This window comes from Cervus canadensis, chromosome 20, assembly GCF_019320065.1.
Source record: "Cervus canadensis isolate Bull #8, Minnesota chromosome 20, ASM1932006v1, whole genome shotgun sequence".
Taxonomy (NCBI): domain Eukaryota; kingdom Metazoa; phylum Chordata; class Mammalia; order Artiodactyla; family Cervidae; genus Cervus; species Cervus canadensis.
Genome location: NC_057405.1, coordinates 32,352,589 through 32,365,935, shown reverse-complemented (window position 1 = coordinate 32,365,935; position 13,347 = coordinate 32,352,589). Strand labels below are relative to the sequence as shown.

General features: G+C 40.4%; 1 protein-coding gene across 1 annotated transcript in view; it reads left to right on the top strand.

Annotated features, from left to right (window-relative positions):
- Nucleotides 1-13,347, top strand: part of ELOVL4 (ELOVL fatty acid elongase 4) — a 35,985-nt gene that overhangs the window by 14,785 nt on the left and 7,853 nt on the right. Inside the window, exons 2-3 of the mRNA XM_043439603.1 lie at nucleotides 10,671-10,858; nucleotides 11,894-11,974. Of these exons, the coding sequence (XP_043295538.1) occupies nucleotides 10,671-10,858; nucleotides 11,894-11,974 (269 nt within the window). The remainder of the gene's footprint in view (nucleotides 1-10,670; nucleotides 10,859-11,893; nucleotides 11,975-13,347) is intronic.

Below are 13,347 nucleotides of genomic sequence, written 5' to 3'. Positions count from 1 at the left end.
GGTTGGGAAGAAAAGGCCTAGAAGACATAGAGGGCTTGGCTCTTAGCCAGAGGGGCTCAGATGATCCCTGAGGTAGGACCACCTGCATGGAGATGCAGAGGGAACAGGGTACAACAGAAGGAAGGGCCTATGGCATCCACGTGTGCTGGGAACGTACCCACTTAACTATCACCCGTCAACCTTGTGAGACAGTTATTTTTTCTCTTTAAAAAGACTTGGAAAGAACAGTTGGTTCTGCATCCATAGAGTGTGTTGCCCATCCCCTCTCTTGGTCCTCACGTCTTTTTCTATTTTCTCTTCCTTCTTCTCTGGTTGCTTCACAGCCGTTGATCCCACTCTTCCCTTAGGTGTTCCTCAGGGTCCAGCCTTCGTTCGTTTTAGTCTTTCACTGTGTGTTCTTTCCCTTGTGACCTGAAACCCTGGAGGACTTCTCACTGCCAGTGACTCCTCTGTGTGTCTGCCACCTGGGCAGTCGTCTGCAGCTCCAGATGCAGACCCTGCTGGATACCTCCCGCTGGGTGTTCCACGAGTGCTTCAAGCAGAAGAGGTTTAGAAAGCAGCTGATTACCTCCTGCTCCTCTTCCTTTATGCTCTGTCCCAGATCCACAACTTCACCATCTGTGCCACCAGCCGGGGCAGAAATCTGGGAGTAACCCCAAGCTTTTCTTTCATTCCCACCTCTCACATCCACATCAGCCACCTCGCCTGTAGATTTCACTCTTGTGACTTTCACATCTGCCTGTCTTTTCCATCGGCAGTGCAACCCTTGGATCCAGGTTGCGCTCATTTCTTGCACGGTGTAGTGGTCTCCAAGGCTGGTTGCCTGCCCATCAGCATCAGCAGGGGAAAAGGTTTGTACTGCTGAGCCCTACCCACAGAGATGGTGATTCAGTAGATCTGGGGTGGAAACTAGGAATCTGCATTTTTAATGAGCAGATCGTTCTTCTGTGGGCAACGGACAGATACTTGAGAACCACGGACCCAGCTGGTTTCCCTGCCTTTCCCCTCAGTCCATCCCCTGCTGCCTCCGTCAGCATCTGCTGAAAGCCACACGTGGTCTCCAGTTTCTAACCAAGGAAGCATCTCTCTGTTCTCTACAGGATAAGTTCCAGCCTCTTCAGCAGAGTTTGTGAGACTCTTCCAGGTCTGATCTGACCTATAAATCTCTAGTCATTTCCTGTCATCTTTCCTTGTATATATCCTCTACCTCAGGCTTCCCTTGTGGCTCAGCTGGTAAAGAATCTGCCTGCAATGTGGGAGACCTGAGTTTGACCCCTGGGTTGGGAAGATCCCTGGAGAAGGGAAAGGCTACCCACTCCAGTATTCTGGCCTGGACTGTTTAGTCCATGGGGTTGCAAAGGGTCAGACACAACTGAGTGACTTTCACTTTCACTTCACATCCTCTACCTCAGGCCTGCTTAGATTCCAGAGTAAGTGTTTTATTTCTTGATTTATGGCTTTTATACATATGATTCTCCCAACAGGAAGGCTTTCCGCCCTTCCTATCTGCTTGCCAAGTTACTCCTCTTTTCTTCAAGGAATGGTTTGGGCGTCAGCTCCGGAAGCCACCCTTGTCACCTCTCTCCTGTCCCCAGACTGACCTCTGATGTTGCTGTCAGAATCCTGCAAAGCAGTTGATTTGTCATGTGTGTCTCCTCTAACAGATGATGAGCTTTGAGAGGTCAGGGACCAAATGACCTGCCCCTAATCACTGAGCTCAGAAGGGGTGGAAGGGCTGTTCTGTTTACTATGCTGGGTGATTTTTAAGGTGCAAATCAGGTTAAGAATAAACGAAGCTGTTGGTGGGGAGACTATTCAAGGGAAGCCCCACTTCAGATGGACCATTTTTTCGGTACCATTTTAAAATAAAGGTATAATTTACACGTAATAAAGTGAACTCTTTATAGTGAACAGCTTGTGAGTTCTCATGAGCACATATAGTTGTTAACCATTACATGGCCTTTTAATATAGATAAAATTGTATGATTGTTGACCAAACTAGTGTTTGTAAACCAATCTCACTTGGCATGAGCTTTGTGAAACAAAGTGTTTTAGATGGAAACAGTTTCTTGAGAAAGAAGTTAACGCTTAAGGGTCTGGAACGTTAAGATAATGTGTCTCGGTAAGTCTTATTTTTGAAATAAAGTTCCTTGCTCCGAAACTTGATTTGCAGTAATATTTAGCTTTAGATTTGCTTAACTTTAATTTAAATTTAATTTAATTATTAATAACTTGAAACTCATTTCCAAAGGAGACAGCTTTTCCACTTATAGGAAGAGAGACCTCATGGTTAGAAATTTCTGAATTTATAGGCGTCATTTACTTTGCTCAAGCCCTTCTCATGGGATCTCTGGATAGAGAATAAATCTGGCGCCTCTTTAGGTCTTTCAGTATTTGATGAGGCCTCCTCTTTTGCAGGCTAGACTTTCTTGGTCTTTCCTCAGTATTTGGTGTTGTGTCTTCCAGAGCATTGCAATCCTAAACCAGGTCTGCTAGGTGCAGCAGCTGGGAAGGTGTGAGCCTCGGTGTGTTTATCTCTTGTCCTCCCTTCTGCTCAGGGGACTTCTGTAAGTCTCTCTTGCTTTCTTTCCCTTGAAGGACCATGATGGATAGTCACAGTTTTATTTGAAAATTTTCTTCATGCCTATAATTTAGGGAGAAAATGGTGGGACCATTTTTCCCTTAAAATGAGTGAGCATGGTGACTGAGAAGGTGGGCTCCCCCTTCTCCTGCAAGTCTCTTGGTCTCTATGCATCTCCTTTTTAAAATAAAGGGATCATTTCTAAATCTGAAGTTCTACACATGGAATTTATTGTTGTTGTTTTTAGTCGCTAAGTCATGTCTGACACTTTGCGATCCCGTGGACTGCAGCATGCCAGGCTTCCCTGTCCTTCACCATCTCCCAGAGTTTGCTCAGACTCATGTCCATTGAGTTGATGATGCCTTCCAGCCATCTCATCCTCTTGTTGTCCCCTTCTTCTCCTGCCTTCTATCTTTCCCAGCATCAGGGTCTTTACCAATGAGTCAGCTCTTCACATCAGGTAGCCAAAGTATTGGAGCTTCAGCATCAGTCCTTCTAATGAATATTCAGGGATGTGCAACATGAAAGGCTTAAAATTGTTAATGAGAGTGAAAGTTGCTAAGTCGTGTCTGACTCTTTGTGACCCCATGGACTGTAGCCCGCCAGTCTCTTCTGTCCATGGAATTCTGCAGGCAAGAAGACTAGAGTGGGTAGGCATTCCTTTCTCCAGGGGATCTTCCTGACCCAGGGATTGAACCCAGGTCTCGAACCCAGATCTCCTGCTTTGCAGGTAGAGTCTTTACCATCTGAGCCATAGAGGAAAGCCCAAAATTGTTAATAAATAGACTCAAAAATAAGGGCAAAATCATCAAAATATGAAGGCATAGACATGTTAGTAAACATATTAATAAAATATAGAAAGAAGACAATATGACAAATCAACTAGAGTTCAATTTATATAATATATGTGCCATATTGACCCTCTCCCTTCCCTATAAGAGCTTTTCATAGAGAGCATTCCCCAAGAATGTTACATAAAATCCATTTGAACCTTGGTATTCGTCGATGACAGAATCTGACTTCAGTGTTGGCAAGAGGGATAGTGTTTCAGTAGAATTTTTCTTTTTTTTTCCACCCCTAATAAAATTCATGGTGTGGAACCCCACCCATCACTGTGTACTGACAGCATACCAGAAACATGTCTTCTTTTACCTTAATACGCATGATCTACATTTGGATCCCGTGTAACTCAAATAAATAGAGGATATAATTCCTTCAAAAGATTATTTAAGGGCTTCCCTGGTGGTTCAGTGGTAAAGAGTCCACCTGCCAGTGTAGGAGACATGGGTTCGATGTCTGGTCCCGGAATTTCCCACCTGCTGTGGAGTAACCAAGTCTGTGCAAGACAGCTACTGAAGCTCACATGCCCTAGAGCCCACGCTCAGCAATAAGAGAAGCCCTGGAACCACAGTTACGGGGTGACCCCTGCTAACAGCAATGAGGAGCCTGGAACCACAGTTACGGGGTGGCCCCTGCTAGCTGCAGCTAAAGGAAAAAAGCCCGTACAGCCACAAAGATCCAGCACAACCAACAATAAATAAAGAGGTAAAAGTGATTAGTTAAAAAGAATAAACACCAAACTCAGAAGGAGAGGTCAGGCCAGAGGCAGAGGGTGTGGGGATGGGGCGTTGGAGGACAGTCACAGGACAGTGTGATGTGCTATAAGAACACGTGCAAGGGCTCCCGTGAGAAGTGGGTCCCTGGCCAGAGAAAACTGCTTGTTTTCTTAACCCAGTGTTCCTTACCTTCAGTCCCATTCTTTCTCTTTCTGAAAAAGTGAAAGCTGCTCAGTCCTGTCCAACTCTGCAAACCCATGGATTGTAGCCCACCAGGCTCCTCTGTCCATGGGACTGTCCTGGCAAGAATACTGGGGTGGGTTGCCATTTCCTCCTCCAGGGGATCTTCCCGACCCAGGGATCAAACTGGGGTGTCCTGCATTGTAGGGGGATTCTTTACCATCTGAGCTACCAGGGAACCCTTCTTCTCCTTGCTGTTGCTGTAAAAAGTAGCAATTTTTAGAAGTTAAACACTCCCAAGGGATCACCTAGTGTTCTGATACTCAAGGATGGTCCATGGAACATTGGCATAGCCTCGCTTGGAACTTCTGGAAAGTGCAAAATCTTCCTAAAGGTGAGCCGTACCCCCAAGCTACTGAGTCAGAACCTGCACTGTAACTATGCTCCCAAGCGATTCTTTTTCTTGTTGACGTTGGAGAAGCGCTAATCCAGTATCACTGCTCCCCATCAGGTGTTACAGATGAAGGGAATGAGGACAAGTTGTGCCCTTAAGGTCTTACCCACAGCTGCAGAGCAGAGCTGGCGTAAAGACAGCGCGCCTGTCTGCTAGTGGAGTCTCACATGCTTCCTCTGTTGTGACTGTTACTCCTTGTCTGCCCCCTCCCCCCACCACCTCTTTTACCCCTGTTTTACCTTCTGTCTTATTTCTTCCTGTCTAGACCTTCAGCTTCTTACTCCTGTCTCTTTAAATATCTCTGTTGCGTGAGTAACACCATGCATTAAAAAGGATGGGCATTTTTTTTTTCCCAAAGAACTTTCTTTTATTTTAGTGAAAGACTTCAGTTCTTTGAAAATTAAGAATCCTGAATGAAATGGTAACTTCTGTGTAGTTTGAATGAGTCTGTTAAAGAGAACCTCAGTTCTCCCACCATTCTGATGAAGTAGAGTTCATTGTTCTTGGTCTTACAAAATTAGGATGATATAACCAATCATTTATGTCACGTGTAGACTTGCTATTCGGATTTAAGGAAAACAATATTCAAATTAATATTTTAAGCAAGGTTTGAGGCTTATGTTCATGGACTGCAACAACCAATGTGTGTTTTGTAGAACTGTTTGCATTTAATGGTCAGGAAGATCCCCTGCAGTAGGTAGTGGGAACCCCCCCTAGTATTCTTGCCTGGTGAATCCCACGGACAGAGGAGCCTGGTGGGCTTCATGGGTTCACAAAAGAATAAGATATGACTGAGAATGAGCATGAGCTCTTGAAGATTAGGGTGACCCAATTGACATTCTTTCTTTTTAAATTTTTTTATTAAACTTTTTATTTTATATTGAGTATGGCCAGTTAACAATGTTGTGATGGTTTCAGGTGGACAGCAAAGGGACTCAGCCATACATACACATACATGTATCCATTCTCCCCCAAACTCCCTCCCAGGAATGAGCATTTTTATTTATTCTTGATTTGGGGGAAATTTTGAATCCACCTCTCTAATTTTTCCCTTGCTTGCTGCACAGAACTGCCTTTGAAGTCAATAGGAATTGTGTGTATAAGAGTAAGAAATAATTTATGATGTTAGAGATTAGAATCGCTTTACAGATGAATTTATCTTCCTTTCTTTGTTACAGTGAGTCAGTCAGTTCAGTTGCTCAGTCGTGTCCAACTCTCTGCAACCCCCTGGACTGCAGCACACCAGGCTTCCCTGTCCATCACTAACTCCTGGAGCTTGCTCAAACTCATGTCCATCAAGTCGGTGATGCCATCCAACTGTCTTGTCTTCTGTTATCTCCTTCTCCTCATGCCTTCAATCTTTCCTAGCATCAGGGTCTTTTCCAATGAGTCAGCCCTTGCCAGCAGGTAGCCAGAGTACTGGAGTTTCAGCTTCAGCATCCAATAAATATTCAGGACTTATTTCTTTTAGGATGGACTGGTTGGATCTCCTTGCAGTTCAAGGGACTCTCAAGAGTCTTTTCCAACACCACAGTTCAGAAACATCAATTCTTCGGTGCTCAGCTTTCTTTATGGTCCAACTCTCACACCCATACATGACTACTGGAAAGATCATAGCTTTGACTAGACGGACCTTTGTTGAAAAAGTAGTCTTTGCTTTTTAATATGCTGTCTAGGTTGGTCATAACTTTTCTTCCAATGAGGAAGTGTCTTTTAATTTCATGGCAGCAATCACCATCTGCAGTGATTTTGGAGCCCAAGAAAATAAAGTCTGTCACTGTTTCCATTGCTTCCCCATCTATTTGCCATGAAGTGATGGGATTAGATGCCATGATCTTAGTTTTTTAAATGTTGAGCTTTAAGCCAGGTTTTTTCACTCTCCTCCTTCACTTTCATCAAGAGGCTTTTTAGTTCTTCTTTACTTTCTGCCATAGGGGTGGTGTCATCTGCATATTTGAGGTTATTGATATTTCTCCCAGCAATCTTGATTCCAGCTTGTGCTTCTTCCAGCCCAGCGTTTCTCATGATGTACTCTGTATAGAAGTTAAATAAGCAGGATGACAGTATACAGCCTTGATGTACTCCTTACCCAATTTGGAACCAGTCTGTTGTTCCATGTCCAGTTCTAACTGTTGCTTCTTGACCTGCATACAGATTTCTCAGGAGGCAGGTCAGGTGGTCTGGTGGTCTGGTATTCCCATTTCTTGAAGAAGTTTCCACAGTTTGTTGTGAGCCACACAGTCAAAGGCTTTGACATAATAAAACAGAAGTAGATGTTTTTCTGGAACTCTCTTGCTTTTTTGATGATCCAGTGGATGTTGGCAATTTGACCTCTGGTTCCTCTGCTTTTTCTAAATCCCACTTGAATATCTGGAAGTTCTCAGTTCATGTACTGTTGAGGCCTTGCTTGGAGAATTTTGAGCATTACTAGTGTGTGAGATGAGTGCAATTGTGCAGTAGTTTGAGCATTCTTTGGCATTGCCTTTCTTTGGGATTGGGATGAAAACTGACCTTTTCCAGTCCTGTGGCCACAGCTGAGTTTTCCAAATTTGCTGGTGTATTGAGTACAGCACTTTAACAGCATCATATTTTAGGATTTGAAATAGCTCAGCTGGAGTTCCATCACTTCCTCTAGCTTTGCTTGTAGTGATGCTTCCTGAGGCCCACTTGATTTCACACTCCAGGATGTCTGGTTTTCACACCCTCGTGATTATCTAGGTCATTAAGATATATTTTGTATAGTTCTTCTGTGTATTCTTGCCACCTCTTCTTAATATCTTCTGCTTCTGTTAGGTCCATACTGTTTCTGTCCTTTATTGAGCCCATCTTTGCATGAAATGTTCCCTTGGTATCTCTTAATTTTCTTGAAGAGATCTCTAGTCTTTCTTTTGTCTTCCTCTATTTCTTTGCATTGATCACTGAGGAAGAATTTCTTATTTCTCTTTGCTCTCCTTTGAAACTCTGCACTCAGATCTTTCCTTTTCTCCTTTGCCTTTCACTCCTCTTCTTTTCTCAGCTATTTGTAAGGCCTCTTCAGACAACCATTTTGCCTTTTTTCATTTCTTTTTCTTGGGGTGGTCTTGATCACTGCTGCCTATATAATGTCATGAACCTCTGTCCATAGTTCTTCAGGCACTCTGTCTGTCAGATCTAATCCCTTGAATCTATTTGTCACTTTCACTGTATAATTGTAAGGGATTTGATTTAGGTTGTACCTGAATGGTCTAGTGATTTTCCCCACTTTCTTCAATTTAAGTCTGAATTTGGCAATAAGGAGTTCATGATCTGAGCCACAGTCAGCTCCCCATCTTGTTTTTGCTGACTGTATAGAGCTTCCCCATCTTCAACCGCAAGGAATATAATCAATCTTTCTTTGTAATTTTCTTTCTTACATAGATTATCTCATAGCAGAGTTCTTTTGCTCTTTGCATCCATCCCATGGGAAAAGCTCTCTAGTTTGTGGATGAAGATGGGACACCCCGGCAACTCCTTTCCTCATGACCAGAAGTAGATCCAAGCTTTAGGATTTAGGGGCTTCGTATCAAGTCTTTTTCTATAATACAGAAAAATAAAGATCTAAGTAGATAAATACTCCATGTTTTAAGGGGCCTTTTGACACAGAAAGATATGGGTGCAGAAGGATATCATAGCGACGTTAAAGAAGAGTGCACGACCACGGATAAGACCACAGTGGTACAGTACCTTCACCAAAAGCCATCCCACCGTCTTTTAAATTACCCTCCCTATAAGAGGACTACTATCCCTCCTGTCCTTTAAGTATTTGAGTTTATTTTTAGTTCTGGAATATGTTTTGATTTGAGTGACAGAATCATAATCTCTATGAATAGATAGATAGTAGGCTTCCACTGTAAACTATAAAGTAAAATCAGTTCCTCTGGGGTTTCTATTGTTGTTCTCATATTTGTGTGTTTTGTTTTTTTCTTTTCTTTTCAAGTCAGTATCCCATCCTTGTTGTTGTTTAGCCACTAAGTCATGTCCCACTCTTTGTAACCCCATGGGCTGTAGCCCGCCAGGCTCCTCTCTCCATGGGACTTTCCAGGTGAGAATACTGGAGAGGGTTGCTGTTTCCTTCTCTAGATGATCTTCCTGACCCAGGGGTCGAACCCACATCTCCTATATTGCAAGGGGATTCTTAATGGCTGAATCACCTGGGAAGCCCCATCCCACCCTTCTAGCGACTCTTCTTTTATGGGAACCATAGTTACTAAGTCATTTCCCAACTTTGGAAGCTATGTGATTAAATATTTTTGTACTTGTGTTTCACATCTTCTGTCTTATTTTCTGTTGACAGTAATATAGGAACAGACTAATTTATTTTATGTAAAGTATTTTGAAAGATAATTAACTTATCCAGAGCTGTTTCACATATATAGTTTTAATAAAACTGACAGTTTAAATAGAGAGACATTGTAATGAGCAATTAAATTGCATTCATTTAGGCTAGGTTTTAGGAACTGGCTAAAATTTTTTAACTATTGAGAAATATATTATTTTCTTCAAAATACAACATAGAAATAATATGCATTACCAAGAATAAACTAGACATTAGATTCACAACCTTCAAAATGCCATTTAGCTTTTAGAAATATAAAAATTGACTTCAGTGTCTTTTTATAATGTAAATTTTTGTCTACCTCGTATTTCATTTTTATGCATCTCAGAAATATTTGTGGCAAAACTCTGTTATAAATTTGATTCAAGATTACATATTTGAATTTAAAGACAGCTGATTCAATTTAAATGAAATAATGTGTTACATTGGAGATGTATATATTTACACGTACATAAGGTAAATGATTTATTGCTTTAGAGAAAAGTGCTTAAGTTGATTATATTCATGGGAAAAGAATAAATTCATGTTCTCAAGAAAAAAGAAAAATGTCTTGAATATGGTGGTTGCCATTTAAATAAATTATCAAACTGTGATGACCTCTAACTTAATCCTCAACTTAATTCAGGTATAACCATACTCTTGTCTTCAGCATCCAGAAATATTCCAGGGGATGGCTTCTATTCTCCAGAGCTCTTCAGTTTACTAAGTTTTTCCTGCTTTTAGCATAGGAGGGAGTAGCTTCCAAACTGCTGATTTATTTCACATATTTAATATAAGGTCAAGTTTCTCCTTTAAGTATTTTCTGTCTTTGAAACCTTTGATTAACTTTTCACCCCAAGCCTATTCTGTATTTTCAGTGAACCTTGTTTTCATCCCTTTGTTGTCAAGGTTCTCTGTCAAATATATAAGGTGTACCTTATATAATGCAACTTCACTTCCAAAAGCTACTCCCAGGAATTGGTATTGTTTCTTCGGTTTTTATGTCATGTATTTTAGAAATGCATGTATTTTTAATTGGAGGATAACTGCTTTACAATGTTGTGTTGGTTTCTGCCTTGCATCAACATAATCAGCCATCGGTATACATATGTCCCCCCCTTCTTGAACCTCCCTCCCTCTAGGTTGTCACAAGCACTGGTCTGAGCTCGCTGCATCATACAGAAAACTCCCACTGGCTCTTTTACACATGGTAACATACACGATTCCCTTCTGCTCTCTCAGTTCATCCACTGTGTCCGCACGTCTGTTCTCTATGTCTGCATCTCCACTGCTGCCCTACAGATAGGTTCACCAGTACCATCTTTCTAAATTCCATGTATATGTGTTAATATGGGATATTTGTTTTTCTTTTTCTGACTTACTTCGCTTTGTATAATACGGTCTAGGTTCATCCATGTCATTAGAACTGTATGTCATGTGTTTTTGTTGGACCTCTAAGGATCTGTATTTGGTCACGGAGGAAAGCTAAGTTGAAACGTGGCCCTTCCTAATAATTTCATTTGATGAAACGTTTATCACGTAATGAATGTTGTGTCCCCTCTGTAGATAAACGCGTCGAGAACTGGCCCCTGATGCAGTCCCCACTGCCGACACTCTGCATAAGCACCCTGTACCTCCTCTTCGTGTGGCTGGGTCCCAAATGGATGAGGGACCGCGAGCCTTTCCAGATGCGTTTAGTGCTCATTCTCTATAATTTCGGGATGGTTTTGCTTAACCTTTTTATCTTCAGAGAGGTAGGTTTACTAAAGTTCACTTTATCCTTCCTCGGGTCTGTTGCAAATTAGAAAATAAGAATGTGTTAAACTATGATTGGAATGTTGTGCCCTAAGATAACTGTTAGCTCCTCTAAGAGTAAATTTTATGTTATTGACCTAAGCATGGATAACAAAAATCTGAAACATTCATAAAGTATAAAGACTTATTTAAAGTGAAATTTGGAAGCAGACAAACTGGATTCTAAAATAACCCTTACTAGTTTTTCTGACATTGGAAGTTCCTTAACTTTTTTGAGGCTCATTTCCCCCATCTGTAAAATGGGCATAATACCTGTCTTCTAAGGTATCAGAGGTAAGTGAGATAATTTTTGCATTGTGTTTAGAACATATTAAGTCCTCAGTAAATAGTTGTGGCTGTTTATTTACATTTTCTCATTCAGCAGTTTCAGGTTTGGTAACTGATGAAAATATGCAGATGTAAAATACCGATTTCAAATTTAAATCCTACCACATAATATAATTATATTAATATTTTAGGTTGGAACTAAAATGAGTTAACTGTTATACAACTGTTGCTGCTAACCAGTGGATACTTTTCTGGACACCAAGAAATTCTCTATGGCATTTTAAAAGGAAATCCTAAAAGCTAGATTGACCCAACCACTTTTTAAGTTGTGAGAAGCTCAACATCATAAAAAACTTTAATTTATTTGGCTACTTTACCTAATTTGTTAGATGCAGTCCACTCTGGTTCAAAACTAGAAACCCATGCAACTCTTGCAGCATGGTTAATCACAGTTTCTCTTAATATGATAATACAGATAGAGTGTCTCAGTCCAAATTTTACATGTCAACTTAGATTTCAATTTAAGAATAAATTGACGGATAATAAATTTTAGAAATTCCAACATATTAAATGTTTAATGCATTTGAAATTTATTTTTAAGACAATATTGCTTTTAAAAATATTTTGGAAGTTTGCATATTGTAGGTAGTGCTTTTAAATGTTATATCTTCTAAAACTTTACTCCAAATGTTATTTTCTTTTTCCAGTTATTCATGGGATCATATAATGCAGGATATAGCTATATTTGCCAGACTGTGGATTATTCTGATAATGTTCATGAAGTCAGGGTAAGTACATTAAAAATACTGCTGATCAGTAGACGTTGGTTTAATTTTGTAGTCTCTAGTCTGTGAAAAACATGCTTTAATGTAGTGGTAAAAACTATAGTGGGATTGTTTTGAGTCAGTAAAACTACTTTTTAAAAAATATACATAATTTAAAGTCCATTTTCTTCCCCCATTATCTTTTCTCATTTGGAGATTTGAGAGTGAATATATGTTGAACTACTGAAATGCAGTACTCAAAAAAAAAAACAATAATAGTTCCATGTTTAGTATAAAGATTATATTTTAGATTCTTGGTTTTTTGGTCGAGAATAGAAACTCTTGAAGTTGAATTCATTTGTTAAGAAAGTATGAGGAAGACAAATATAACTATTTAATGTTTAGTAAATTAGGCATAGCACAGCTTGTATAGGTATAAACCCAGTTTTTATTTATATTTGAGAAAAATAGACTAGTAATACAATGTTATCATATTTTACTTTGTAGTCACCTACATCAGTAAAGTTGCCATTTTACTCAAGTGAAGAAACAATACTTACTTTGTTAAGTATTTATAGAATTCCTCTTGTATACTGTGTTCATATTAAACATATGTGTCTGTGACATATGTTATATATATGTGTGTTTTATGTTAGATATGATATATGTAGTAATAATATAATATGTAATAGCTGGCCCTGAAAAAAAAATAGCTCTTTAGCTTTGGGGTTCAACAATATAAACAAACCAGTATTCATCAAGACCCGAGACCAAATTGCTTTAATGTATTTATGATTTTATGTCTCTGTCTTCATTTCCCCATTGGAAGACTTAACACGCTGATGAAAAATGACCCCTTTTGGTTGTCACGTTGGTTTTATTCATTCAACAAGTGTGTATTGACATCGGCTATACACAGATAGCGCGCGGGTACTGGGAGCCCCAGTGGAAAGGCAGACAGGGACCCAGCCTTTGTGGAGCTGACATTCTAGCAAAGGTGGGAGAGGCAGTCATGTAAACAAACGGTTAACAGGGAGCTCAGACCTGAGATTGCCTGAGGGGAGCCCCTCTGTTGCTCCAGAACCTTCTCCTGGTTGGAGCAGTGGAGCAGGACTGGTCTTGCTTGCATCTGGGGAGAGAAAAAGAAATGTGTCGGACTTGCTTTCTTTGAGGAGTGAGCTCAGATAAACCCTTTGGGGGAGACAACATGTTAATATTTGGAGGATCAAGTTTTAAAAATACCACTCTGGCCATTGTGTCCCTGCCCTCCTGGCATGCGTAAACTGATGAGTTCTTTAAAAATGTAGCTGTTGTGAGACCTGAAATCTAGGAGGAGAAGGACAAGACTGGCAGCAGATTGTATTTGAACACTTCTTCCCTCTCTGTTATTCTGAGAT